At 42.2% G+C, this 26,534-nt stretch overlaps 1 protein-coding gene across 1 annotated transcript; it reads right to left on the reverse strand.

The window, feature by feature from the left end:
• Window positions 1-2,067: 2,067 nt before the first annotated feature.
• LOC117815387 (somatostatin-like receptor F_48D10.1) lies at window positions 2,068-17,702 on the reverse strand. Its single transcript, XM_034687072.1, has 6 exons — window positions 17,658-17,702; window positions 15,795-17,238; window positions 8,569-8,709; window positions 7,288-7,560; window positions 6,573-6,719; window positions 2,068-4,894 (listed from the first exon to the last, which is right to left on the reverse strand). Exons 2-6 carry the CDS (start codon window positions 16,374-16,376, stop codon window positions 4,616-4,618), a joined length of 1,422 nt encoding a protein of 473 aa, XP_034542963.1. The 5' UTR covers window positions 16,377-17,238; window positions 17,658-17,702; the 3' UTR covers window positions 2,068-4,615.
• Between the last annotated feature and the right edge of the window lie 8,832 nt (window positions 17,703-26,534).

Genomic DNA, 26,534 nt, shown 5'->3' on the forward strand with positions numbered 1-26,534 from the left:
CACACATGAACATACAGCAGAGTATACATACACTAGAGATCAAAATTAGAGAACGATTTATAAACAATTGATTTCTTCTGCAATAATGTAATCTTCCCTGCCCAACAGTTGAAGGATTTTTTGTTGTGGCTATACTATGCTACTAGAGCATTTTTTTTACAAAATAACTAAGGCATTTAAAAAAAAAACTGAATTTAGCAGAAAACACAATGATCAAAATTAGAGAACAACAATGACTGTAGCATGGAACAATATGACAACAAAATTTTCTGAAGGTTACAACAGTCAACAATTAGTAGGATGTGTACAGGCCTTGCTTTGAATGACTTCATAACATCTACGGCCACAGGATATCACTAGTCTCTCATACTGCTCTGGTGTGATTTTGATCCACTCTTCTTCCAGTCTCTTCCAGTCTCTTCCACAATTTGGTCGCTGTAGTGGGTTTCTTGGCCATAACTTTGTTGCCAAGGACTTTCCAGAGGTTCTCTATTGGGTTTAGATCAGGACTCTGAGCAGGCAATTTCATTATTTCAATGTTTTCAGTTTCAAGGAACTGCTTTACCAGTTTTGCTGTGTGACAGGGAGCATTGTCCTGCATGAACACTACCAGCTGCTTGGGTGATGAATGCAGGGAAGGAACCATATGTTGTTGCAGAAGGTTCTGGTAAACATTTGCATTCACTCTGTCATGTAGCTGTATAAGAGGCCCAACTCCTGCTGCAGAAAACATGCCCCAAACCATGACACTTCCTCCTCCACCTTTCACTGACTTCTTCACACACTTTGGGTTCAGTCTTTCCCCAGTTTGTCGACGAACATAATGTTTCCCATCGGACCCAAATAAATTCAACTTGCTTTCATCACTAAAGTGAACTTTGGACCAGTTCTCCTCTGTCCACACAACATGCTCCTCAGCAAAGGTTAGTCTAGCCTTTTGATTCTTTCTGCTAATAAGAGTTTTGGTCACTGTAGAGTTGGCTTTCAGTCCAAATGCTCTTAAACGTCGAGACACTGTATGACGAGACAGATCCTTACCCTGTTCAGCACTGAACAGGCGAGCAATTCCAGCTGCAGTGTTGAAACGATTGCCCATTGAGATCCTCTGCATTATGCTGTCCTCTCTTGCATTTGTCTTTCGTGGACAACCAGCCTTCTTGGGGGACTTGAATGAGTTTGTGACGTTGTAAAGATGCAATATTCTTGAAATCACAGATTTGGAATGACCAACTTGTCTTGCTATGGCTGAGAGGGTCATCCCTTTGGCCTTTATCTGGACAACCTGCTGCCGGAGGGTTTCAGTCACTTTAGAACGGCTCACCATCTTGCAGTTAAATAAGGGTTGTCATATAATCAAGGAAATTAGCACCAAGTGTCAGATTAACACCAATAACTGGGAGATATCTGAAAGTGTTCTCTAATTTTGATCAGTGTTCTTTTTCTAATATCTCACTTAAGTTTTTTATACTGTGCTTCAGAATATATTTAACTCTTGAAATATGTTTAAAATATTGCTTTTTTACTCCTGCTTAGATCATTTCAAATATGACTATGCAGTGACCTTGATATTTAGGAAATTGTAGATTGTTCTCTAATTTTGATCTCCAGTGTATATGTTGACATGTGAGGTGTATAGGGATACAATGACCTTTGTGTCACTTGAGTTATTCGAAAAATAAAACAGGTGGAGTTCAGCTGAATATAATCACTTCTACTCCACAACATCTTAAGGCAAATCTTGTATTTTTCAATGAAGCGTATTTATTATACAGCGTCATAATATTCTTACACTACACTTCGACTTGAGTTTGGTCTGATTGTGACTTCTCTCGCTGACAGATTGTGAATTCTGTTGTCTTGTGTAATACTTCTCACAGTTTCGTGCTGAAACTTTAAAATCAGAGCACAGATTGGACGAGACTCTAACCGCTGAAGACACAAAGTACCAGTGTTTGGCTGAGAGTGTGTGTCACAGCTCGGGGAAATGTGCACAGTGCCTGTTTAAAGAGAGGAGGGAGAGTTTGCAGACACAAGTGTTTATCTGTGACAACAGCAATCAGGAATGACTTTGATTTTTAACACACTATTTTATTCCAAAGAAATCCAACAAAGACATGAACACGTGCAACAAGCTGGTTAAATATACAGCACAGTCTCTGTGAAGCAGACATTTTCAGCAGCCTTTATTTTCCCTCCTCCTTCCAGCTTCACTAGTTTTTCTGACATCAGCCCAGCTATTTATATTTACCTGATTGGCTTTTTCTTGCTGCTTGCCACTCAAGCCTTTTCTCTCTTTCTTTACACGTGTGAAAGAGGCAGAGAAAGAACAACCATCAATCAATGTTACTAACGATGCTCAGGTACGTGCTGCTAAGGTAAACCTCCACCACGGATGCAGGGGTTATTTCAGCTCTCATCACCTTTTTTTGATTGTACCAACATTGAAAGACTCATCTCAAAGTGATAGTAAAACAATACATACGCACAATACAACTCATATTAAAGCACATTTTTGCTGGTACTATACACCCACTTTCTGTACATCCAACAAAGAAGGAGAAGCTGCGTTGAATTTTCAGAGATGGTCCAATTTCTTTGCATGGTCTGTTGTCATTAAGTGTTCAACCATGGCAGAGAGCACACACACAGTGACCTGTTACATGACTTTTAAGAGCTTGTAGCAAGCCAATCAGAAAGTTGTGTTGCAGTGGTGTGATGATCTATAAATTGTCCTGAGAGTAGAGACTAGGCCTTTCATAAGAGCTTAAGAGCAGACGATGAAAGTGTTTTCCAGGGTTAAAGGCGTTCCCAGCTGTAACAGCTGCGGTATTGAGCTGCCAGTTTGATTAGAGATAACATTGAAACAACGGAAAACAGGACATATAGAAAATCATGTCACACAATCACAACAGTAACAATATGCTGCTTTGAAAGTATGTACAGATTAAGGTTTGAAACAGAAACAAAACAAACATGCACACACACATAAAAACACAGACGCATGACATGCAAAGAACGTGAATGCACAAATTAAGAGGCATATATACAAAGAGGTCAGAGGTTTGTGTTCACTGCTGATCATGTTTTTACAAAGACACTGAACAGGCCACAAGTCTGAAGAGCTGACAAACAAAAAGCAAGTCTTTTTTCTTTAAATACAGCTTACAAAAATATCACAGCAGACTTTCCTGCACTAATGAACAGATGTCAACATTCCTCCCAGCTTTTTCATCACATTTAACAATATTCTACATTTAAACGTGGTATTGATTAAGTGCACGGTGCTGTGTAGCTGTCTGATTAAGTCCGATTTTTAAAACTGAAAATAACATCCTCTTAATTTGTCTTCTCTTTGCAGCACTATAACCACAGTGTTTTGTTTGAACCCTGTAATGCCAGTTTAAACCTCTATCAGATACCTCAAGAAAACCCTCTCCAGCACAAGTTTTTGGTTCTGAAAGTAAACACAGGCTTATCAGGGCGGCTGTGGCTCAGTGGTAGAGTCGGTCCTCTCTCAGTTGGGAGGTTGGCGGGTTGATCCCAGCTCCTGCGGTCAGATGAAGTGTCCTTAGGTAAGACAATGACTCCCATATGGCTCCAGGTGAGTGATTGAGTGAGTGAGTGCGTATGAGTGGAATGACTTAATAATGATGGTCCCCTGCTGTCGGTGTGTGAATGGGTGAATGTGACGAGCGTTGTAAGAACTAAAAAGAGCAGAAAAGCGCTACATAAGCACAAGTCCATCTTCCTTTTCCTCATGTTGTGTGTAGGGCTGGGCGATATTGAAAAAGATGTTATTACAATAAGGTTTTTCATATCAGTCAATATCGATAGTTATCACAATAAATATAAAATTGTTCTCTGATAAGCTTCTTTAATCCATAATTATCTAAGATGCAAATAGGAAGCATGTTCTTTCTTTAAGATGAGATTTAGTGTGTAGATTGCCTGCCAGCTATTAGCGATGAAAACGGGCCATTTGTACTACTGGTGAAAAAAAATCGATTACTGGTATGCATGAGCCAGGTTAACGCCCAAACAAAGCATCCTAAAGTCTGTTAGCATGCCTACTGCTTGCCCTGCGACAGGATTGGCTGTTCGTTAACATCTTCTTCTCTTTAATGCTGAGTGGCAACTAGCGTTTAAGGCACATTGGTGCTCCCTCCCTCTCCAGTGATTGGGGGATTCAATTACTGGTTTAAATACTATATACATTTTTTAACAAACATTTCTTATACTTCCATCAAGAAAAAAATATATCACCATAATTATCATTATCATTTTATCACCCAGCCCTAGCTATGTGGCAGGATGTGAGAGAAGAAAAGAGTCAATGTTCCTATGAGTTCATTTAGGTCCTGTGAGAGTTGCTGTGAGGCGCTGAAAAGGCACTTATGTTAGATAGCTGAATGGAAACAAAAATGGAGTCTGATAACAGCTTGTGGTTCAACAGGTGCAGATACATAGGGGACATAAGTGGTGCAATGCAGAACCAAGATTATATTGGTCAATTCAGCCGCTCAGCTCTGACATCTTAGTTTTTATATATCAGGTTATCTTTTCGCTGTCTGAAACACCTGATGACTGTCGGCTACTCTCGCAGTGGAGCTATAGGTTAAGACAAGGAGGGGGTCGTCAGGGCAGTGACGGTGGGAAGTTCCGCCATGGAGGTTACCATGGATGCTGCTGTAGAGGTTACAGAGGCGGTGGTGGCAGCGGTGGCGGCGGTGGCGGCGGTGGCGGCGGTGGCGGCGGTGGCGGCGGTGGCGGCGGTGGCGGCGTTGGCGGCGGCGGCGGCGGCGGCGGTGGTGGTGGTGGTGGGTCTGATTCCAGGGAAGGCAGATAGAGAGGTGGCTGTGTGTGAGGTAGGTGAGCCAGGAGGCTGAGGAGAGATCTTCAGAGAAAATAAGAAAGAAGAGAGTCAGTCATGGAAGAAAGGATATGGCTGGGAAGCAAACGGTAACAAACGGAGGAAGCCCTTAGGTCTTTGTTACAGGGTGTACGCGTGTTGTTAAGAATGTCAGGCTGTTGTTTGATTGGTTAAAAGAAACAAATATCTAATTCCTTTATAGCTTTCTAAATGGAGGATATCTCATGTCTCCTCACACACACACACACACACACACACACACACACACACACACACACACACACAATCTCATAATCTCATAATCTCATAATCTATCATTTCCTGATTCAAGTTGTCCCTCATTATAACCCCCACAGCAGCATTAATTTACCATCCTTTTACAATTAGCTGCTCCCACACACACAGATACCTGCATGCATGTGTGCATGTGCGTGTGCATGTGCGTGTGCATGTGCGTGTGCATGTGCGTGTGCATGTGCGTGTGCATGTGCGTGTGCGTGAACTGTAGACGCAGCTCATCATAGCTCTTAAAAAAGCAGAGAGCAATATGATTCCAATACCTCTCTCTCTGTTCACTGGAGCTCCTCTGTTGACATTTGAAGCAGAAATCATTTGTGGCCATGAAATAGTTTTCAATAGTTATTGTCAATCATCTTCCTGCAGAGACGGTTCATGCATGCAGCCTGTGACAGTCGCTGCTTTTCGTTCATTCTTCTTTCTGATTTTTCCTCACTTTCTTCATCACACTTTATCTGATTTTTCTCTGGCAGTTTGTTGAAGTTGTGACCTCTTTTGGCCTTCGGTTGGTGAGAGTTGTGGACAGTTTTTCACGATGACATCACCAACTTTAACTTTTACTTGCATTACTGTTGCCCGTCAACCCCACTTTGTTTTCTTTTACTCATGCTCAGCTGGTTGAGCTGAAGCCGGCTGGCTCATTCATATATTCCTGCAGAACTCTGGAGATTTAGGACGCATAGAGGCAGAGGAGGAGAGCTGGTATAAGAGGACAGAGGTTTATGGAGAGGAGATGATTGACATTAACTTTTTTTTTGGCCACACATTTTTTTCTCTCAAATGTCACCAGAGATGTTTTCTCTTTTCACTGACATTCTCTTTTTTTGTTGGACACATTAAAAGTGTAACACACAGACAGACAGACAGACAGACAGACAGACAGAGAGAGATATATAGAGAGAGAATTAATGTTTAATTATTATTAGTATTATTGTTGTTATTATAATTTTTGTTGTTGCTAGTATTATTATTTTTGTTGTTAGTATTATTATTGTTATTTTTATTTGTATTATCATTATTATCTTTATTATTCATATATTTTCTTTCTTCTATACAGCTCTGTTAGTTTAACATTTAATCTTATTATTCTGTAATTGTTTGTAATTTTGTGTTTGATTTCTTTTTAAGCTTTAGCAATGATTCAATATATTTTCCATGTTAATAAAGCCCTTTGAATTGAAATTGAATTGAGAGAGAGACAGAGACAGAGACAGAGAGAGACAGAGACAGAGACAGAGAGAGAGAGAGAGAGAGACAGACAGACAGACAGACAGACAGACAGACAGACAGACAGACAGACAGACAGACAGACAGACAGACAGACAGACAGACAGACAGACAGACAGACAGAGAGACAGAGAGACAGAGAGACAGAGACAGACCGAGAGAGAGAGAGAGAGTGTACCTGGCTGCTCTGTGGGTCCTGATATATCTGGTTACGAGGGGAGAGCAGGACACAGTCGTGTGCCGTGGTTCTTTCAGTCCGAGGATTGCTGGGGTTTCCATCGTCTACATCAGGGGATTTACACCGCATACTCCTGATACATAGCACCTGCAACACACACTTTGATTTTGTATGGGGAATCCAGAGGAGTCTTACAAATGTGATGAAAATGGGAGTCAAGTTTCTCTCTGTTAAAATTTGGGTTAGAGATCAGAAAAGTTTCCAGCAGAGGAAGAGTTAAAAACACGGAAGAGACCAGATAAATTAACCAGATTATGATCTGACGCACTTAGTTTCAGAGACGTAGGGACTGAGACCATGTTGTTAATCCATATCAAGACAGTGACCTTTCCAATGAGTGGGAGATTTAATTACCTGAGTTAGTTTAAAGGTATCCATAAAAGCTCAAAGTCTGAGAGGGATTGCATGCATGGATGATAAAATAACCTAAAATAAGAATCTCCTCATAGTTGGACATGGTGAGATGATATAAAGTCGGTAACTCTTAGATAAAAACACTGTTTAGATTAATGAATTAAAACTGAGGCTTTGGAGAGGACAATAAAATGAAGATATTCATTGTAACCAAAGCAAACATTCATAATCCCAAAATATTAAAGTAAGTCTTTAACATTTGCATTTACTGCTTTCTATAACCAGAAGATATTCATCCTACTTTTGTAAAGCTCTGTTTGAAGTTCTCCGACAGGAACCCGTAGAGCACCGGGTTGGCACAGGAGTTAGCGTAGGACAGGATGACAGCAAAGAAGTAGATGCCTGCCGTGGCACTGGACTCCGGGATGATGACCACCAGGTTGATCATGTTGATGATGAAGAACGGCAGCCAGCAGAGCACGAACACCACAACGATCACCACCACCATCCTTGTCACTTTACGCTCTGATCGCCGTCGTTTGGTGAAGCCTGCCCGCGCCCCCGAGGACTTCACCTGCAGCGAGAACACCAAAGGTAGCCTGATTACGATGAAGAGGATCCATATGTGAATTAAGTAATGAAGCAGGAGAGGGGGGAAGCAGAGACTGATGGAAATTATCATAATGTATGCTGATGTTGGTATGAATTTAAACATGAGGTTTGTTAATCAGCCTCATTGGCACTCATAAGGTGCATTTCGACCAAGAGTTCCAGGCTCTTTCAGCCTCACTAGCATGGAAAAGACTCAGCTGGCGCTATATTTCCTCACAGATGGATTCACTGAATCAACACGTGAGAGGAGATAAGCGCGAGTAGCAAAGACGTTTCAACACGGCTTTAAAATCCTTTTGAACTCAAAAAGCTGTGGCAGAGATCCTTGGTGTTTTGGTTTAAACAGCGACCCTGTTAACTGGAGACTTTCAGCCAGATGCATCCCTCATAAACATCTTTAGACGATCATTAAATATCTGATGAGGATATTTTGAAATCTTAATAAAAACTAAACTAGTTTGCATTCCCAGGAACTCCCTCTGTGTTTCAACAGCTGTGTAAACTCCACAAACACTGACACGTTCAGCTGAGGGTCTCCAGTTTACAGGGTCACTTTTAAAACCGTAACACCGGGAGAGACGCATTCAAGGTGGGCTGAGAGAAGACTACTGTTACAAGCTGCTAAATCAAGAGAATCACAGCTTCTTCTTTTGAAAAGTACACACACATACAAAAAAGATAGAACAAATAAAAACTAATGAAAGAAAGAGAAATCAAGTGAATCACAGATGTGTGTGATGTTATTGTGGATGACGGGCAGAATAAAAACACTGCGGTTAATCTACCAATCAGACACGTTCAACATTGCAGGCCCTGCCTCCCAAAAGTCCCGGGGCTTTTTGAAAAGTACTACCCCCCTAGCAGGGGCTTTTCAGGTGGGAGATTATCTACCCCTAAACTCAATTAAGACCCAGTTCCATCGTCGAAACGCACATAGTTTAGGGGTAAAGTTCCTCCGGTGGAAACACACCTTGATAACGATGAGCAGGTAGCAGAGGCAGATGATGAGCAGCGGTCCAAAGAAGCCCACCGTGGCAGTGTAGAGGATGAAGGCCGTCGACCACACGTTCTTTGGCTCGGGCCAGATCATATTGCAGGAGTTAAATGTCTCCTAAAAGAAATGAAATAATGTAAATTAGACGTGTTATTCAGTGCTTTACCTGGTCCCGAAGTGCCCTCACTCCTAAATTCAACCCCTTGGTGTATTGTTACTTCTTACCAGCTGCTGGGCCCTTTCTTGTGCTTTCCATGTTACAGTTCCTCTTGTCTATTCATATCAGCACCTTAAATACGTTACCTATGGGTGTTACTGGATGCTTACTTGTCTGTAATCATTGGAGAACAACATCGAACTAATACAAACTCAAAAGTCTTGACAGTGTCCGATAGAAGAGGAAAATCTAAGTAAAAAGAAGATGACAGTAGTGCTGGCCTAAGTCCAACCATTGGCTACCACCAGTCTCAAAATATAAAGCCCATGCGGAAGTGTTATAAACTGCAGTTCATCGAGAATCCGCTTGAAGCTAGCTGCAGAAACACAGGAAACCACATACACACCAATTCAAAAAAGCAGATATTTGCAGCAGAAATTAACATGTTTACAGCCTGGTTAAAAAAACGGCTTCAGTCTACGTCACTAATTTCTCCATCGGCACACACAGTACGGGGGTGAATTTTTTTTCTTACACAACGGTTCAGAAGATATTAAGATTACAAGTTTTTGCCCAAATAAGGACATGACTGACGTGACTGATAAGCGGGCACACATAGCTGTGTGGCTCCTGTACCTACACAGAGGCCTACACACATAGCTGTGTGGCTCCTGTACCTACACAGAGGCCTACACACATAGCTGTGTGGCTCCTGTACCTACACAGAGGCCTACACATAGCTGACGTGCACCTCCTCTAAAATGTAACTACGAGTAGAATCGACGCGGACCGCAAGCCCTGTGATTGGTCCGCTCGGTGGCATTGTATTTCCGCATTTACAGCACTTCCAGGATCCCTGCATATTGTCCGTGTATTTCATCTCCTCCTCTCTATTCTTCATGTAATCATGTCTGTATGATAAACAGCAACATGTATCAGCTGTAGATTAACATAACACGCTCTGAATCTCTGTGGAAAAGTGAACAGAGATCATAGCGTGGCCTGAAGCAGGCGACCGGCTATCAGAGAGACCACACTGCCCTCAAGAGTTTCGGCGGAGAATTCCTGCGCATCACGGACAGATTGACGCAAGTATGTGGAGCTCATGTCCGCGTCAGCCCCTGCTGCGTAGGGGCAACACAGAACTATAAATCAACCTTAAATTTGGTTGAGTTCAGCATTACCAATATGGCTTCCGCCAAGGTTGGCTTCAAAACAGCGCTCAGGAACAGATGGCTGACGTCACAGATACTACATCCATTATTTATACAGTCTATGGTCCAAACAGGGCACCAAAATCTGTCATCTGATTATGTGTAAGTGAAATTAAACTACTCAGTTTTAAAATGACTAAACTTGCTAATTGTGTGTTAAAAGTGTAGCTTCCCTTTAACATAATTCCATTGCCACCACAGTTTGTTGCACAAATATTCACAAGAATGTGGGGAAGTTAGTGTTGGGTCTCCGATGAGATGACCCCCAGACCCCCCTTCTTGTTACTTGTGGCTCACTATGTTAAAATGCACCCTCCACTGTGGGTTACAGAGAGATGGATGTTAGCCTACACAACTTGTTAATTAATATTTGGTAGAATGAAATTTAATATGGACTGTGAAAAGGCCAAGGTAATCAACTCAGAGAGCAACAGATACCAGCGTTGGATGAGAGAGGCTTTAGAGATCAGGAAGCGGGCCCAGAGGACAGGGAACCGGGATTAGGAGGGCCTACATGCTGTCTCACACCTGGGATGCTGTCATAAGACTGTCAGATAGCAGGGGGCGTGGTCGTCCTGCCCCATCAGGTAGGACGACCAAGCCTCTATAAATCAGCCGACAGACATGTCACAACATCACGTTACTCTTCTGAAGAAGTCTGCAGGATGTTTGTAGTCGAAACATGTAGAGGTAAAAAAGAAAAACACACACTGGTCTAGTGAAAAGAACAGTTTTGCTATAGTATACAGTGTCAGACTTCATGAACCTCTTTGGATGAAAAATTGAATTGTCTGCTTTTATGGGTTTTAAAGTGCACGTTTTTCATATTAGATAACATTCTGATCCATAAGGCCTTCATCTTGGGTACCTACAAGAATAAACTGAACAACTGTGAAATCTCTTTCCCTGACATGACTACTTTGTTCTATTGTTGTCCAACCAATGGCCTTCAGCTTTACAACACAAGCGTATTTCTATAAAACCTTAAACTTTTATTCTCTTGCTCTCTCTCTTTCTAAAAGCTTTTGTGTTTTCTTTTAGGAACAGAACTTGCTGCAACACTTTTCTTTCATTGCACACACAAAGGCTTTTGTTAAAGTTATGAACCAATCAGAGTTTCAGTCCGCAGTGTTTCAGGTCACATGTGTGATTCTAGTTCTGAAATGGGAGTCAATGGGAGCAAGATGCAAACGCAACACTGACAAGTTAAAAAATATGAGGTAATTATGGTTTTCTTGTAAGAACATGTTTTCTTTAAACTTTCGGGGCCATTTGGCCACTTATTTTGTTTAGTTGCTGCTCAATATTTTCTACTGTATAAAACAGTTAGATGTAAGGTTGCCACGTATTAGCCGAGACATAGACCAGACACAAATCATGCTCTGATCACGTCCATCAAGTTCATCTCTGGTTTCAGTACAAGCGTCATTTCAAACTTAGTTCTGCTTCAACATTAGGCCCAGTTACTTATAAGCACCTATTGCCTCCGATGTTTATGGATTCTAATTGTCCTTGTGCTATACCAAATGGACTTTACTTACTTACTCACTTACTTTATAATAATAATAATAACAATAATAATAATAATAATAATAATAATACATTTTATTAAGTGAAGTCATGGTGAAAGTGAAAGTGAAGTCATTCCAGTCCCATAAAGACAGATTAAATTGAGTATGCTTGGCGGAAAAGGTGAGTTTTGAGATGGGATTTGAAGGTGGTGGGCGAGGTGGAATTTTTGAAGTCCTGGGAGAGAGAGTTCCAGAGGCGGGGGGCTGAACGGGCCCATGGTGGTCAAGCAAGCAGGTGGGAGGGTGAGTTGGGTGGAAGAGGAGGACCTGAGACTACAGGTGGGTATTTTGGTATGGGGGAGCTCAATGAGGTCCTGTGAGCTAGGTTGATGATGGCCTTGAAAGTGAGAAACAGAATCTTAAAATGATTCAGTGCTTGATGGGAAGCCAGTGGAGTTGCTGCAGGACAGGTGTGATGTGGATGGTTACTTACTTACTTACTTACTTACTTACTTCCTTGGAGAAAAGAATGGGTGTGGCAAGCTTGAATTTATGATAAATATTGAATATTTAATTAGATTTTCTCCTGTTTTCTATCCCTGTCTAGCAAATAGACTTGCCAAACATTCAACCATTTCATTGTTTCAGATAAGGCATCATGGATCCTCTCTGCTGTCTTTGTTTCCGACACTATAAACTCTTTCACCTTGGGAAGAACTCCTCAGATTTAGTCCCAGTCAGAAATGATTATTCTCTCAGACAGTAATGTAACATAACTATGATGGGCCCTGATGCTAATAGAAGGACACACTCATGCACACATAAACACACAGGCAAACACACAACCACTCCATACAATTTTTAGATCAGTTAATTCATGTCACCTTGTAGAGATTGACGCTGCAACTCTTATCCAAACCAGCCATGGATCAAAACCACGGACAGCAGCAGTGACACATTTATGTACAGCCTGCTTTAAACCACCACAGCCTGACTTCATTAGACCACAAAACATGTGACCTGGCTTTGGGTAAAAGTTAGCTTACACTGCATGTTGATTTGTATAAAACACAGACGGAAGAAAAGGCGTTACACAGAATTGAACAGCCTCTGATACAGTTAAATACAGATTTCAACTTTTATCATTAACGGCAAAGCGGACAAATTTTATCAGACACACAGTCGGTGCACATTTCCAACGTGCTCATACTAATGGTGTGTTCCCATGTCATCAATAACTTGAATATATAGACATATCTTTGCCTTGTGTCAATCAAAGCTTTACGTGCTTGGGAGACAGGAATGAATATTGAGCTTTCAGGTGATCGATGTGGTGAGGGAATTGAAAGGGTAAGCTCTAATACATCGTGTGCACAGCTGGGTTTCATACAGCATCAAATTCTTCAGAGGATCCACGACTACAAAGCCAATAAAGCAGAAGTAAACCAATGTGAAAGATAAATGTGACTCAAGCTGTCGACCTCGGCTACATGTTTTATTCTGTCAAACGTTGCTGAATTATGGGGAATTAGGATTTCCTCTGATGTCTTTAAAATCAATCAACAAAACAATAATATTCCTTGATTGCCATCACTGTGGTCCAGGTAGACATGTCTAACATATGTAATTGCCTTTCACTCGATTTTCAAGTGGAAACCCTTGAAATCACACCTCAAGGTTCAGTGAATAGATTGGGGAATATTTAGCGAGAGATTGAAATGCTCTGTTGCTCACTCCTCCCATCGGTGAAGCTACGGTGGCCTTCGAAGACAAGAAGCTCCTGTGATCCATGATAAGTGTGACTGATCCTTTTGGTATGTTTTTACAACTTTTTTACTCTCAAAAAAAATATGTGGCTTGAATTATTTTATCAAATTATGGCTGACCTGCTCCTCCTCCTTGTTGTCTTTATTGGCCTCTGAAAACCTCTGACCTGTCCACTCCAGGCCGCTGCGCTCATTATGTCGGTTTGTTGTTGTCAGATAAAATATGATCTGGTGTCAACACATAGTTTTTTATTCTAAAATCAACTGGACGTTTTATTTTGGTTTTGGTGCCAAACAGCAACCTCTGGCAGTAGGAAACGAAGCCAATGCAGAAATACTAAAAACTGCAGTTCTTGGAGTGTCCACTTGAGGCTGGCTCTGGAAGTACCAGAAACCACAATCACACCCATTCAATATAGTCAATCTTTACAGCAATTATAAGCATGTTTACAGCATTGTTGGAAAAATAATTTTGGTCTGAATAGCTCATTTCTCTTTTTTAATCCAGTAGTTCAGAAGACTAGCTAACTGTAGCTGTTAGCGAGGAGGCTAGAGGCTGCCTCTGTCCCTGTAATTAGGTCTTCCTTTCCAATATGGCTTTCACCGACAAAAGGCTTCAAAACTTAACTCCAGAAACCAATGCTTGATGCCACTGATGCTACATCCATGTATTATACAGTATGTTCTGTGCCTCACTTCCCGTCTGGATTGCCGGTCCTGAGACAGAGCAGGAACACAACACAGTGGAGCTAGAGGAAGTCAACACCTTGACTAGAATTTTAAAAAATCTGTTCCTGTGCAGCGACAGAGATGGACCGAACACTAATCTGGCTAAATGTAGCCATACATGAGCTCCACCTTTACCATCTGTAACATTTGAGGGATTAATGCAACAGTGGTTATAATACAGTGGTACATTATATTATTCTGAATGCAATTTGACTTCTGTCGCATTAAGTATATTTTGTTTATCATCATTACATTTACTTGAGTAATATTTTGAATGCAAGACTTAACTTAGCAAGATCCTTATGAGCACCTCTTGACCTCTGTTATGACCGGTTCCAGTTGCTCCTGAAAGTACATTTTCCAAAGCTAAACCAGTTTAGCACATCCGCCAGTGAAATGGATAACTCATCTTTCTTAACTTTGGTATTTGTCCAAAACAAAAGTCATATAATATATTCAGCAAGAAAGCCGCTGATGTAAACTCAGGATGATTCAGTTACCTATTTATAGAGACAGACTCATTACTTGTCATTTTTAAAAGCTTAGACTGAAGCAGCACATCAGCTCTCTCAGAGTAAAGCCAAAAGTTTTAAAGCTCCCCCTGGCTTTAGCACGTCATAAGCCTGCCAACTCCATTTTAACAGATGGGACATGGGTCAAACCAGATAACATGTCCATTTTTTCTCAAACAAGCTTTCTGTCATTGTAGTTAGTTCCTATCAAACTGATATGAAGAAGATGGAGACATGTCGTCCATATTTATAAAAAGTCAGTGGTCCACATATTTAAACGATCTAGCACATAGGCCAGTTAAATGCATAATTGTCCTGTTTCAAACTTTGATATATGTACAGAGAGAGATATCATATGTTGAGTAAGTGTACTGCAGATGTAAATTCAGGATGATTTGTAATATTTGTTCTGCGTCCGGCTGCTTTTCCACCATTGGCTGTAGTATGGGCCTTTATGCTACGGCAACCTAGCTCTCAGCTCGCTGCAACTTCATTTTAAGCATACAGACATGAGAGAAGTAGCAATTTTGTTGTCTGGCTCATGAGAACAATGAAAAAGCCCTGTTTCCACCAAGGGGTTCAGTTCGGTTCGTCTCGGTACGGCATGCATTTTGTGGCGTTTCCATTGACTAAAACCGGGACAGGTCCCCAAATTACCGAGCCGTATTGTCCCACTTTTTGAAACCCTTCTGTTGGGGTGCCAGACATTACGATCCGACTCCAGAGGGTGGAGCTAGAAACACTGCAGTCAGTTGATTGGTCGAAAGAATCATCACTTCCTGTGCGACCGCGGTAATAACAAACAACACAGAACCCCGCCATGTTTAAATCTCCAGTGGACTTCGGGAAGATAACTGTTTGGAAAATGGCGTCAAGAGACAGCGTTCCATGGTTGACCGCGGAGGTGCAGACTTTCCTCGCGTTTTTCTTCTTCGTTGCATTTATTAGCGGGGTACACTGTGTCACGCTGCCATGACGTCACGCTATTACGTAGCTGACGTGGCTATCAGCATCCGGCTTACATGCAGCCCATCAAGTAGGGCACGGTTGGCTGTGGAAACGCAAACAGGATCAGGTGTTACCGATTCGACCCGTACCAAACTGTACTGATCCATACCAGACCGCTTGGTAGAAACGAGCCATTAAAGGCCTATGTTATGTAAACTTTAAAATGGAAGGAGCTGCTGGTGAGATGTTGGTGTTAGGGAGTCTTTAATCAAGTTATGTTGTCCCTAAGGTTTGTCTTATTTTTAAAGCTAAGTTTTACTTCATGACCAAGGAGGGGGCGACCAGGAGTTTAGTTCATAGCCTACCTGAACATCAGAGAAGATGACTACAGGCAGGACCACCACGAAGGACACCGCCCACACAGCTGCGCTCACCACCTTGGCCACCCTTGGGTGTCTCCACTTGGTGCTGCGGATTGGATGAACCACAGCCAGGTATCGGTCGATGGACATGACTGTCAGGCAGAAAATTGACGTGAACTGGTTCATGGAGTCCGCCGTCATGACCACACGACACATGAAGGAGCCAAACGGCCAATAAGACAGCACGTTCTGTGTGGTGAGGAAGGGCAGGCCGAGGATGTAGAGTTCATCAGCCACAGCCAGGTTCAGGATGTAGATGTTGGTGACGGTCTTCATTTTGGCGTAGCGCAGCACCACATAGATGGCCAGAGTGTTGCCGATCAGACCCACCATGAAGACTGTGAGGGAGATAATGGCCGTCATGAGGGTGCTGCTGCCATGGAAGGGAATACTCTGCGTGGATATGTTGGAGGAGATGTTGAAGAGACGAGGGTAGGATAGGAGGAAGGAGGAAGGTGTTGCTGAAAAGGTGGAGTTCAGGTCTGAAAGAAAGGGAAACCAGTGGTTCTGGTCCAAAGGCTCCATTGTGAGTTTGAGATAGGGAGTCTGTGCAACAGATTCAAGGATGAAGGTATGTTGGCTCAAAATTAGAGAACAGATCTCACTTGTGTCATGTTTGGCAAATCTTCCTCTGAATCAGCAGCAGGAGGAGAAATAGCTGTCACATCAAATGAACATTTAGAGAAACTGTATTCTCCTTTTCTGATTTGAGGTTATTCTTGCTGTCTGTCACTTTATGTTTGTGCGCTCTACTGAGAAAGATTCAGCAGGCATTCAACTTCGCGCTCTAGCTGAGTTCACTCAGACTTCTCACTTTTCCATCGGAAACAGCTCGTGTGTTTGTTTCTCACTCTAAACTACTAAGAAGGCAACTCCGAGGAAAAGTGGACATGTTTTGATCCTTCTGATGAGTTCCCAACACGTGGTGTCCGTAGTTACGCACTACGAGCCGTCGCTGATCATTAACTGCAGTTAAAAAATCCTGTCCGCCACTTTAAAGAGATCACTGACCTCTCAGTGTAGACTCACTGTCATCCTCTGCGCCGTGCGTAAAGCGGGGTTCCGCTGGCACCTTTACCATGGCTTATCCGCACGGCGTATCTTTCCACATATTGCGCCACGAAAGTACGTCAATGAAGATGTACCAGAGAATAAAACCACATCAGGGTACTTGACGAGCAGAGAAGAAGTCCAAATCCTGGTGTGTTCATGTTAAAAATATTAAATCTCTCGGCCCAAACTCCTCGGATTCCGGAACAGTTCTCTCATATCGATGGATGAGCTGCTGTCCGAGCGCGCAGTCCTTCTCTCTCCGTGGTGCTGAGCAGAACGCTTGACAAGCATCGAGCCGCTTCTCCTTCCAATCCAACTTTCTTCCCACACGACTCTGCCGATAGAGAGAGAGAGGAGGAGGAGGAGAGAGGGGGGGGCAGATAGATAGAGGGAGAGGGAGATAAAGAGAGAGAGAGAGCTGCCAAACAAAAACTGAGCGACCGCAGAGAAATACGGGTTATGCAGGTAGAAAATATTTACGTTTAGGGAAAAGAGAAAACGATCGGTTCCTTTTCGACGCCCAAATGTCTCGATGACACGTGAGATGAGCTCATAGGACACGCAGTAGATGTCTTGGGACACCTGTTTCAGTGATGATTCTCTTATCCAGCTATCACAGTTCTGTTTTTTTAAAGTTAGATATTTCATGAAGGCAGGGTCGTTATAGGTGCAGCACTCAAGATTACACCACGTGGCAGTACCAGATCAGTCAGCCTATTAGCTATGCCTTATAAACATATAAATCATGCTTACCTTTAAATGTGTTTGTAGTGACAATACACTAATATGAATCAAATATGTCTCAAGGTGATGCAGTGGTTTGGTAGATCTGACAGTAGACAACAAGTCTGCACAAGTACTTTACCCATGTAATTAAAAATAGCTCATCAGTGCTGCTATGACTCGTCTCTGAGAGTACTAGTTGCAATAAGACCCATGTAGAGCATGGGTTTCCAAACTGTTCAGCCCGCAACCCCCAAAATATAGATGCCAAAAACTCTCGACCTCTCTGTCCCTCAGAGTGATTTAATGTGGCTTCATTTAGCTGGTCTGCAGAAAATGACCCTACCTATATGAGCATGTGGCTGTGTTTCATGTGCTGTTATGAATTAACCTACTGCTACTGATGCTTTATGTAATTAACTGTTCACTGATCCTAAACTTAGGAGTCATCTGGAGAAAAGAAAGGCAGAAAACTCATTACATTTTCTATTTCCAAGGTTTTATTTCAAGGTTAGCTTCTATTTTTGTCAATTTTTTTTCCTACAATGGGTAAAATGTACTATTATAGATAACTTTTAAAAAAAAATGTTCTGGAACATCCTGATGTAGAGGACATACACAAATGTAGCTCTAGCAAAAGTTCAGGCAGGAAGACAGGAAAATAAATCACAGCAGTTGTTTAACTCTCCTCTCTCTCTTCAATAGCTCACCCGCTTCCAGCTGCATGCTCTGGAGCTGTCATTGGCTAATCAGCAGCAGCGTCATCCAATAGCTCAGTGGCACGCCCCTATCGTCAGCCTATCAACTCTCTGCTGTCTTTTTAAATGTGTCTCTCTCTCCTGCTAGTTCCTTCTTGCATTGATGGTGCGCACCCCTCCACCTCCCCGTCTCCACCTGGTCTCTGCAATTCTTCAATTCCTAGGATTCATCAACCACCACCACCAGAGTCTGGACTCTAGGGGGATTTCTTCAGCTGACAAATTCACACATCCTACATTCACAACATTATCCCCTTAGATTCCTTACGCCAAAGATTTTTGTCAAGTTTCATCATTCATTCAGCTGTAATGAATAACCTTTAATCTTCAAACTGTGTCTCTCCTGGTTGAAATACTGTTGTTGAGGTTCAGCTGCTATCAGAACTGCTCACAGACACAGACAACCATTGGCTTTATTGTTAATGCACTGCATTAAAGCTGCTGTTGGTAGGAATGGTGTAAAAAAATTACTTTTTTCTGCTGGGTTTGGAGAAAAGGTCATAATACCCATCGGTACTCATCAGTAAGTGGAGTAATTTGAGACTATTGTGAAATCTCTGCGTTTTCCAACGCCTTGATATCAAGCAATGTTATTATTCCCCTTGTTCCCGTTATGACGGACCACTCATAGCTAATCTCAAATCCTCTGTCCTGATTGGTTGAGGGGCGGCCCCTACTGCGTCCTCCGATTAGTTATGATTCTGGCACTATCATGACTGCACACGCCTATCTGTGATGGGAGGCTAAGAGGAAATCTGGTTGGGAGGGATAGTGTTGACATTTGAAGTCCCTCTCTCTGAACAGATGTTTATTATGTGACTATCAACAGTAACTTTAACTAGGCTCTTTTAATTTCATAGTCCTCATTAGAATCACTTCACAAGAGCTGCTGGAACCTCTATAATATAAATATAACATTTTCAAGCTGTGAATGTGGCGATACATTTCTGTCATCCTTGCTGATTCTTTCAGTAGAAAACCTCAACATCTGGCTCCACTGTGAGTTTTATCGCAATATACCCACACTTGCAAAGTGCATAGCTTGATACATTTTTGTCCCTCCAAGTCAAAGCAATCTGCTCTAAGTGCTTTGATCTTATGAGCACAATATCTATCTATATTGACTTTGACATAACTCAGTGTGGTAAATGGATCAAATCGAATCTTTACCGCTACAGCATCACGCTTCCTCTGCTGCTCTTTGAACCTTTCAGCCTGCTCAGTGGGACAGAGGAAAGTTTAGAGCCAGTGGAATCCAAAGTTTTCTTTATTCTTTATATCTTCTTTTTGAAGAGTCTACTAGCCCCTCTAGTGTTCATGTAAGGAAAAATGTTTAATTCAAATGTCACACCAGAATTGAAACAAGAATAAAAAAGTAAACTTATGTAGTGTTATGTCCCCGGTCGAGGGGAAACTTAGACAAATCATGATGTGAGCCCCACTCTCCCCATTCACAAGACAGCCAGCAAAACAGGTCAAATACAAGAAAAGCAGCAGTTTTATTAAACTTTGGACGTAAGCAGAATGGCAAACAATAAACAGAAAGTTGTCTAAATAAACCCTCATCTTCCCAACCAGAAAACAGAAATGTAAACACATGACAGATACTGTACCTGTTCTCCTAACACAAAGAAAGCAGAAAAAAAAGGCTACTCCTTATCTGCTGCCATCCAGCGCTCAACATTTAGTGTGACTTATTTCACAGTCTATTTACAAAGAAACAATCCAGTAATCTAATTTGTTCCACACTATCACAAAGCAGGCCTGCACCATTTACACAGAGCAAAGATTCAGATTCATGGTGTAATGCTGGAAGTGTCAGGGGAAAGGGGAGAGCAGGTTGAGATGTATAGTATTTCTCAATTGCTAAAACGCGTTTCTTGACGTCAACCACACTTTTCTCAACGCTATAAGCATGAAACCCAATTCTCAAACTACATTCACCAAACCTCTGACTCTTCCTGCAGAATCAAACAGTGTTGTCTGATCATACCCCGAGTCAATCAGAACTAAAAACAATACTGAGCAGTCATTAGACACTACATCAAAAAACTGAAAACATGCAGGACATGAAGCTGTAGAAATAATGTTTATTATTCAAAGTAAGCTAAATTATTTGGCAACAAAAAATATCTTCTGAGAATTTAGCACCTGTATACAGTAACAAACTAGAGAAATTTAAATGAGAAGCACCTTACAGTGTAATCCACAAAATCAAACTGAAGTGCTTACAGTATCTACAATCATTCAGCTTTCAGTGGCAAGGCCCCGCGTCTTTGGAACAGCCTCTCCTCCTCAATCAGGGCTGCCCCCTCTGTCGACTATTTAAGACTCACTCGCCTAAAAACACTCTTTTATATTTTAGCATTTGAGTCCTCAAGCCCCGAATAGGTTTCTATCCCCAATGATGTGCTGTCCTTGTTGTCTGTTCGTCTCTTTTGTATGTATTGTACAGCACTTTGGTAAGCTTCTGCTGTGTTTTTAAATGTGCTTTATAAATAAATTTGACTTGACTTGACTTCCTTCACATCACAGGCCACATTCTCCCTGGCCAGGCAACAGGGGAAAACCCCTGGCATGCCGGATCCAGGCTTATATTGGTTTCCTCACACCATTAGCCTCAAGTGTGATCACCTTTATGCAACACAAGTGCATCACAGTGCAACATGTGTTTTAGTGGGTAAGGATGTGTTTCTGAATAAGTTGTGTCATATGGTTTTGCCAAAAGAGGGACTGATTGAATACATGGCTTCAGGCTGCTAAGGAATTTGGTTAAGACTAAAGGGGTTTAGTGTTTTAGCAAATTGAAAAATACTGTAAACAAGTCCATCTTCATCCAATCCAGAAGCAGCAATCCTGCTCCAATTGGCCAATCAGAGGCCACACCTGCATCAGCACCTGGTTCACCGACACAGACCTACACACAGACACTCACATGGAATAGAAAAATATTTAAATACCAATTTTCTTTTTACTGACACTGTAATTTGTATTATTATAACATAAGACTATCATATTATGCTTTAACCTTCAGTTTCAGCTGTTTTTTTCTTTGCATTAATTTCTAATGTCTTCTTTTAATGTATTTTTCTGACATCTGATTTTCTTAAAGGTACAGTGTGTAGAAAGGAGATTATTTGGCCATATCTAGAGGTCTGATTCTCGATTAAAACGCTCCCCTGGTCATCACTCCTGTTGGTTAAATCACAGAAGCTATGGTGGCCTTCGAGGAGCTCCTGTGATTTGACTTGTTTTATCATAAAATTATACCAATACGAATTCTTATGTGCACAATAGCTATCCTGTTGTTCTTCTTCACCTTCCAACCTGTGAATTTTCAGCAGCCACTAACTAAATACAAAAATGCACATGGCACTCGGTCCATTCTGTGCAGCTGATTTCATCCAAGCATGTTTCGCTAAATGACGCTAAATTCTACAGAATGCACCTTTAATGCCTTGTTAGAAGCACTTTGAAATGTGCTGTATAATATAATATAATAAGAACTCGCCTTGCCTAACTGTATTGTTGCATCCCTTGTACGCTGCATGACTCTTTTTGTGTATTTCTAAATGTCAGCCTTCTGAAAATGTGTTATTTGTTTCTATTTCCACCTGTTACTCTCACTCTAGCTGCGAGTGCACGCCAACACACACACACACACACACACACACACGCACACGCACACACACACACACACAAACACACACAAGAGAACAGCAGAGAAACAACAAACAAAGCAGATACATCATGAAGCTTACACGCCTCCGTGACCATAACATTTATACCTGACTTCACATGGAACCTCTTTGTCTTCCTTTGTGCCATGCAGGGAATGTGATAGCAGGAAGATGAAGCTGCCCACTAACTTACCCAACCACTACTACCACACCCATCCACCCACCCACACACCCACACACCCACACACCCACACACCCACACCCACACACACAGACACACACACACACACACACACACACACACACACACACACACACACACACACACACACACGATTCAGACTCGGAGTGAATATTTGAGTGTCAGGTGTGTTAAGAGGGAAAGTTTATGTCCATCTCCACAACAATCCCCCGGAGTGAAGCTCTCACACAGCCTGAGGCTTGACCTTAGCGGCCTGTCAAACAGCATTATTGTCCTGTGGTCAGTGTGTGTGTGTGAGGGATAAAGGAACAAGGGAAAGATGTTGCATTGAGAAAAGCGGTGCAAACATTGTCACTTAGAGAAGGTGAGCAGCATCATACTCTTTCACTTCCAATGCAAACATATAGTTCAATGCTGATTGCATGCATTGTTATATTTGGCATGCAATCAAGTCTCTCACGCATACAACCGGATATAGCCAGGCCTAATCATGTCTTGTGAGGGTTTTTCATTTCAAGTATGTTAAGCAGTCCTTATCTGTCATAATGTCTGTTGTGTTTTGGTTTAATCCAGCGTCAGCAGAGTCATCATGAGAGGGGGCTTAATATATGCAATGCACTGTTGTCAAAGCAGGGCCAAATGATGAAGAGTTAAATATAAGGCTGACAATGAATATACACTAAAATGTACATGTCACCATAGGTGTTTCTAGCCTATTTTGGGGATGTTGAAGCACCTCTAAATGAATCCCAGCACCCCTTAAATTTGAGCGATTTTTACTTTTTTTTTTTTTACTGCATGTCATTTTGAACAAGCTAGAAAAGTTTAAAAACTATACGGTACTTGGTTGAAACACAATATTTTGTCAACAAAAATACAACAGCTCCTCCACGTTTTACATGTTGTGCATTGCATTTCAAATGAAAGCCCAAAAAATAACTCCAATGTCAGTTTTGAGTATTTTTGGTTCTCACTATAGGGGGCTGGTTTACTCCAGAAACATACATACTGTTGATGTATATGTTGAGGAGCTGCTGAATCAAAATTAGTCTTCTTTCCCCAGAAATTAGGGTTACCATATTTTCCTTTTATGATTTCAATCCATTTCTCTTTTGCTGTGGCTCAACATTTAAATAACCTTTATCAGATTTGATGGTTGAGTCACAGACTTTCCCAAAAAGTGTCATACTTTTCTTTCACAAATGTGGGAATGAAATTGCATTAAAATGTACAAAACAGTGAAATTGATCTTGCCAGGCAGCTCTCTGAGTGCTCAGCACCCCTATACATCCAATCCTAGAAACGCCCCTGCATGTCACAAATATTGAAACAAAGGCAGGAGTCAAACTTTGATTTGAGCTTTGAGCTTGCCTTCCACCAGCTGTGGGCTACCACATTACATGGGTTTGAGCAATATTTAAAATGTGACACCAGAGAGAGGAAATATTTGACAAATGCTGCAAACCTTACATCCCCAAGAAGGCAACAGACTATATCCACAAGAAGAAACCAGCATTCAAGAATAAGGATCAGCTATAACTAGCTATATAAGAGCAGTGCAATCAGACTGAAAGCAAAGACTGAGGGAGGCAAAGCAACAGCACAAGAGGACACTTGAGACTACAGTCTACAAACTATGACCAACATGAATTCCTCTAAAAGATCTCGTTTTAGATTAACTATCCACAGCAAATGAACTCAACGTTTTTTATAAAAGGTTCAAGAATTAAGACTTCTCCGCTGAATGTTAGCAGTGTTTTTCTTCAATGTCACTGTTACAGGGCCACAGGGCCAGATGACATTACTGCATTTTTACTGAAATGTGTGCAGAAGAGTTTCCACCTGCAGGCTGCACTGTCTATCACAGATCGGCAAAAAGTCCTTATTACACCGGTCACTCAGAATCCCTGCCCCAAGGACTGAGATGAAGTCAGATTGGTTACATTAACTCTCATGGTGATGAAAGGTGTAGAAAGGCTCATGAAGAGCAGGTTGAGTTCTGATACCTCTTTTCGACCAATGTGAACCGGGTTGTAACCGGGCTGGTGCTCGCGCTGGTTCGGAGCTGGTTGAACTCGCGAACCAACACCGCATCCGTTTGTTTTTCCCCCCCGCTCGAGCCCATGGAAGAGGCACGTCATGACGTCAGATGTACGTGACCACTATTCCCAGCAGCGCTAGCACGAACTTTCCCTCACTGTCCCGTATTTATGGCAGAACCCAAAAAGCAGACTAAGACTTTTCCTTCCCAATGTTTATTGTTGAAGTGCAGGGTGAGGGGATAGCTGGCGGGGGTCCTGGGGTGCTGAGGGATCCAGATGGTGGTCAACAGGCAGAAGAGTGAAGACGGTGGCGGAGCTTGTAGCTGAAGGGTCCTTGAAACAAAACACACAGATGTCAGGTGGGTTCAAGGTGATGACGAAAAATAGCAAAAAGTTTAGCAACAGGTTTTCTTGAGAGCTGGACTTGGCTACCATGTAGGCAGAACAATCCAGCAGGGACTGGATGTTGGTGCAGGGTTCTTGTGGGCTGTGGTGATTGGATGATGGCTGGCAGGAGTGTGATTGCAGATCCAGTGCAGGTGAGCAGAGAGTGAAGGAAACAGAGCAGGAGGGGGAGGGAAAAACAAAAACACAGGTACACAGAGGAGGAACTGTGACACTCACAACAACAAGAACGATGGCGGACAATGGCAGCTTGTCATCTTGGCCGACCACTGCTTTGCCTTGGAAACCATTAGTCTTTTTTTATTTTTTGCTGCAGGACAATGGCGAAAACATGTTTGGTTTGTGTTTTTGATCATGGCAACCCCGCCACTCACCCCTGACGTAAGCGGTTCAAGTCCAGCAAAGAGTTGGAGCCGCTCTGGAACCGGTTTTCCCGCCCAGGAGCCGGTTCACTCACAGTCGAAACACAAAAAAAAAGGTTCTCAATTGAGTGCCGGCTTTGAACCGGCCCTGAAACTGCAGTTTCATTTTCTGTAATGAGTCTTTGTGGTGAAGCCCATTTAGACTCTGGCTGTATTTATGTGTCATGCAATCAAAGTCAACATTATTGCGTAGATCATATGTCGGTCTCCACCTTCCTGGGTAAAACGTAGAACCTTCCTGAGGTAGGTCCACAGATAAACTCATACCAATCTGCATACAGACAGCACCCAGCACTGATGATGCTATCAATGGTGCATGTTGCACAATAAACATTTTGAGAAACCCCGGGGCTCTGCTAGACTGTAGTTTGGTGATTTTAGCTCTGCATTTAACACCATGCAGCCCCACATACTGCTCAATGCATTAAATCAGCTTATGTCAGCCTCAGGGGTGTGTTAGCTCACCTGGGCTGTTCACACTTTACATACATCAATGTACCAGCCATGCTGAAAATGTACACATCGTTAAGCTTTCAGTCGACACTGCTACTCTTGGCCTCAAGCTGAATTATTTGATATTCAGTTCACACTTGTAAATGTTGTGCAGTGGTGTAATAAACATCTCCTCCTTAACACACATAAACCCCCAGAGGAGATGTTGTTGATACCTGGTTTCTTGATGATCACTCACCAGTTGCATTCATCACCAAACCATAGCACAGGTGGAGTCCTACAGATACCTTTGCATCCATATAGATAATAAACTTGTGTGGAAGGTCCTTGATGTGTCCCAAGAAGTGCAGTAGTGGAGAGCGTCCTGCAGTACGGTATCTCTGCATGGTTTGTTAATTTGACCGCTCATTCAAAAGCCCAAATCAGAAGACTTGTAAAAACACTCAGCCCAACCCTTAGCTAGATGTCTTCCTCTTCCCTCCACGTTTCCTGTCTCTGTTCAGCTGTCTTATCTAACAAAGGTGGAAAAGCTCCAAAACATAACTAGTGAAGAGAGACTTCTTGGTGGTGTTTGGACAGTGTGCTTGAGGCGCTACCTCGCAATTGCTGCATGAGGGGTGCTCAGGTCATGCAAATTGTGCACACATGGGGAATGATTTGGAGTGTTCTCCAGCTGCACCAGTTGACATCACAGGAACGAATGTTTGCAGATCTGGTTCTTACTGCTTTGCTGAGTTTCCTTGAACTACTGTTACGTACTGCATGATGTGTAGCATGCTAAATCAATATGTCAGATCCTTTTTGTCATTCCAAAAGCTATGAGAGCAGAACCATGTGAGATGTGATTCTACAGGAAAACATTGTAGTATAGAATCAGAGAATATTATGCATCGGCAGTTTGTATGAATGCACTACAGTATCGTTGACAGCAGCATAAACACAGAA

The sequence above is a fragment of the Notolabrus celidotus genome, chromosome 7, assembly GCF_009762535.1.
Source record: "Notolabrus celidotus isolate fNotCel1 chromosome 7, fNotCel1.pri, whole genome shotgun sequence".
In the NCBI taxonomy this organism is placed as follows: domain Eukaryota; kingdom Metazoa; phylum Chordata; class Actinopteri; order Labriformes; family Labridae; genus Notolabrus; species Notolabrus celidotus.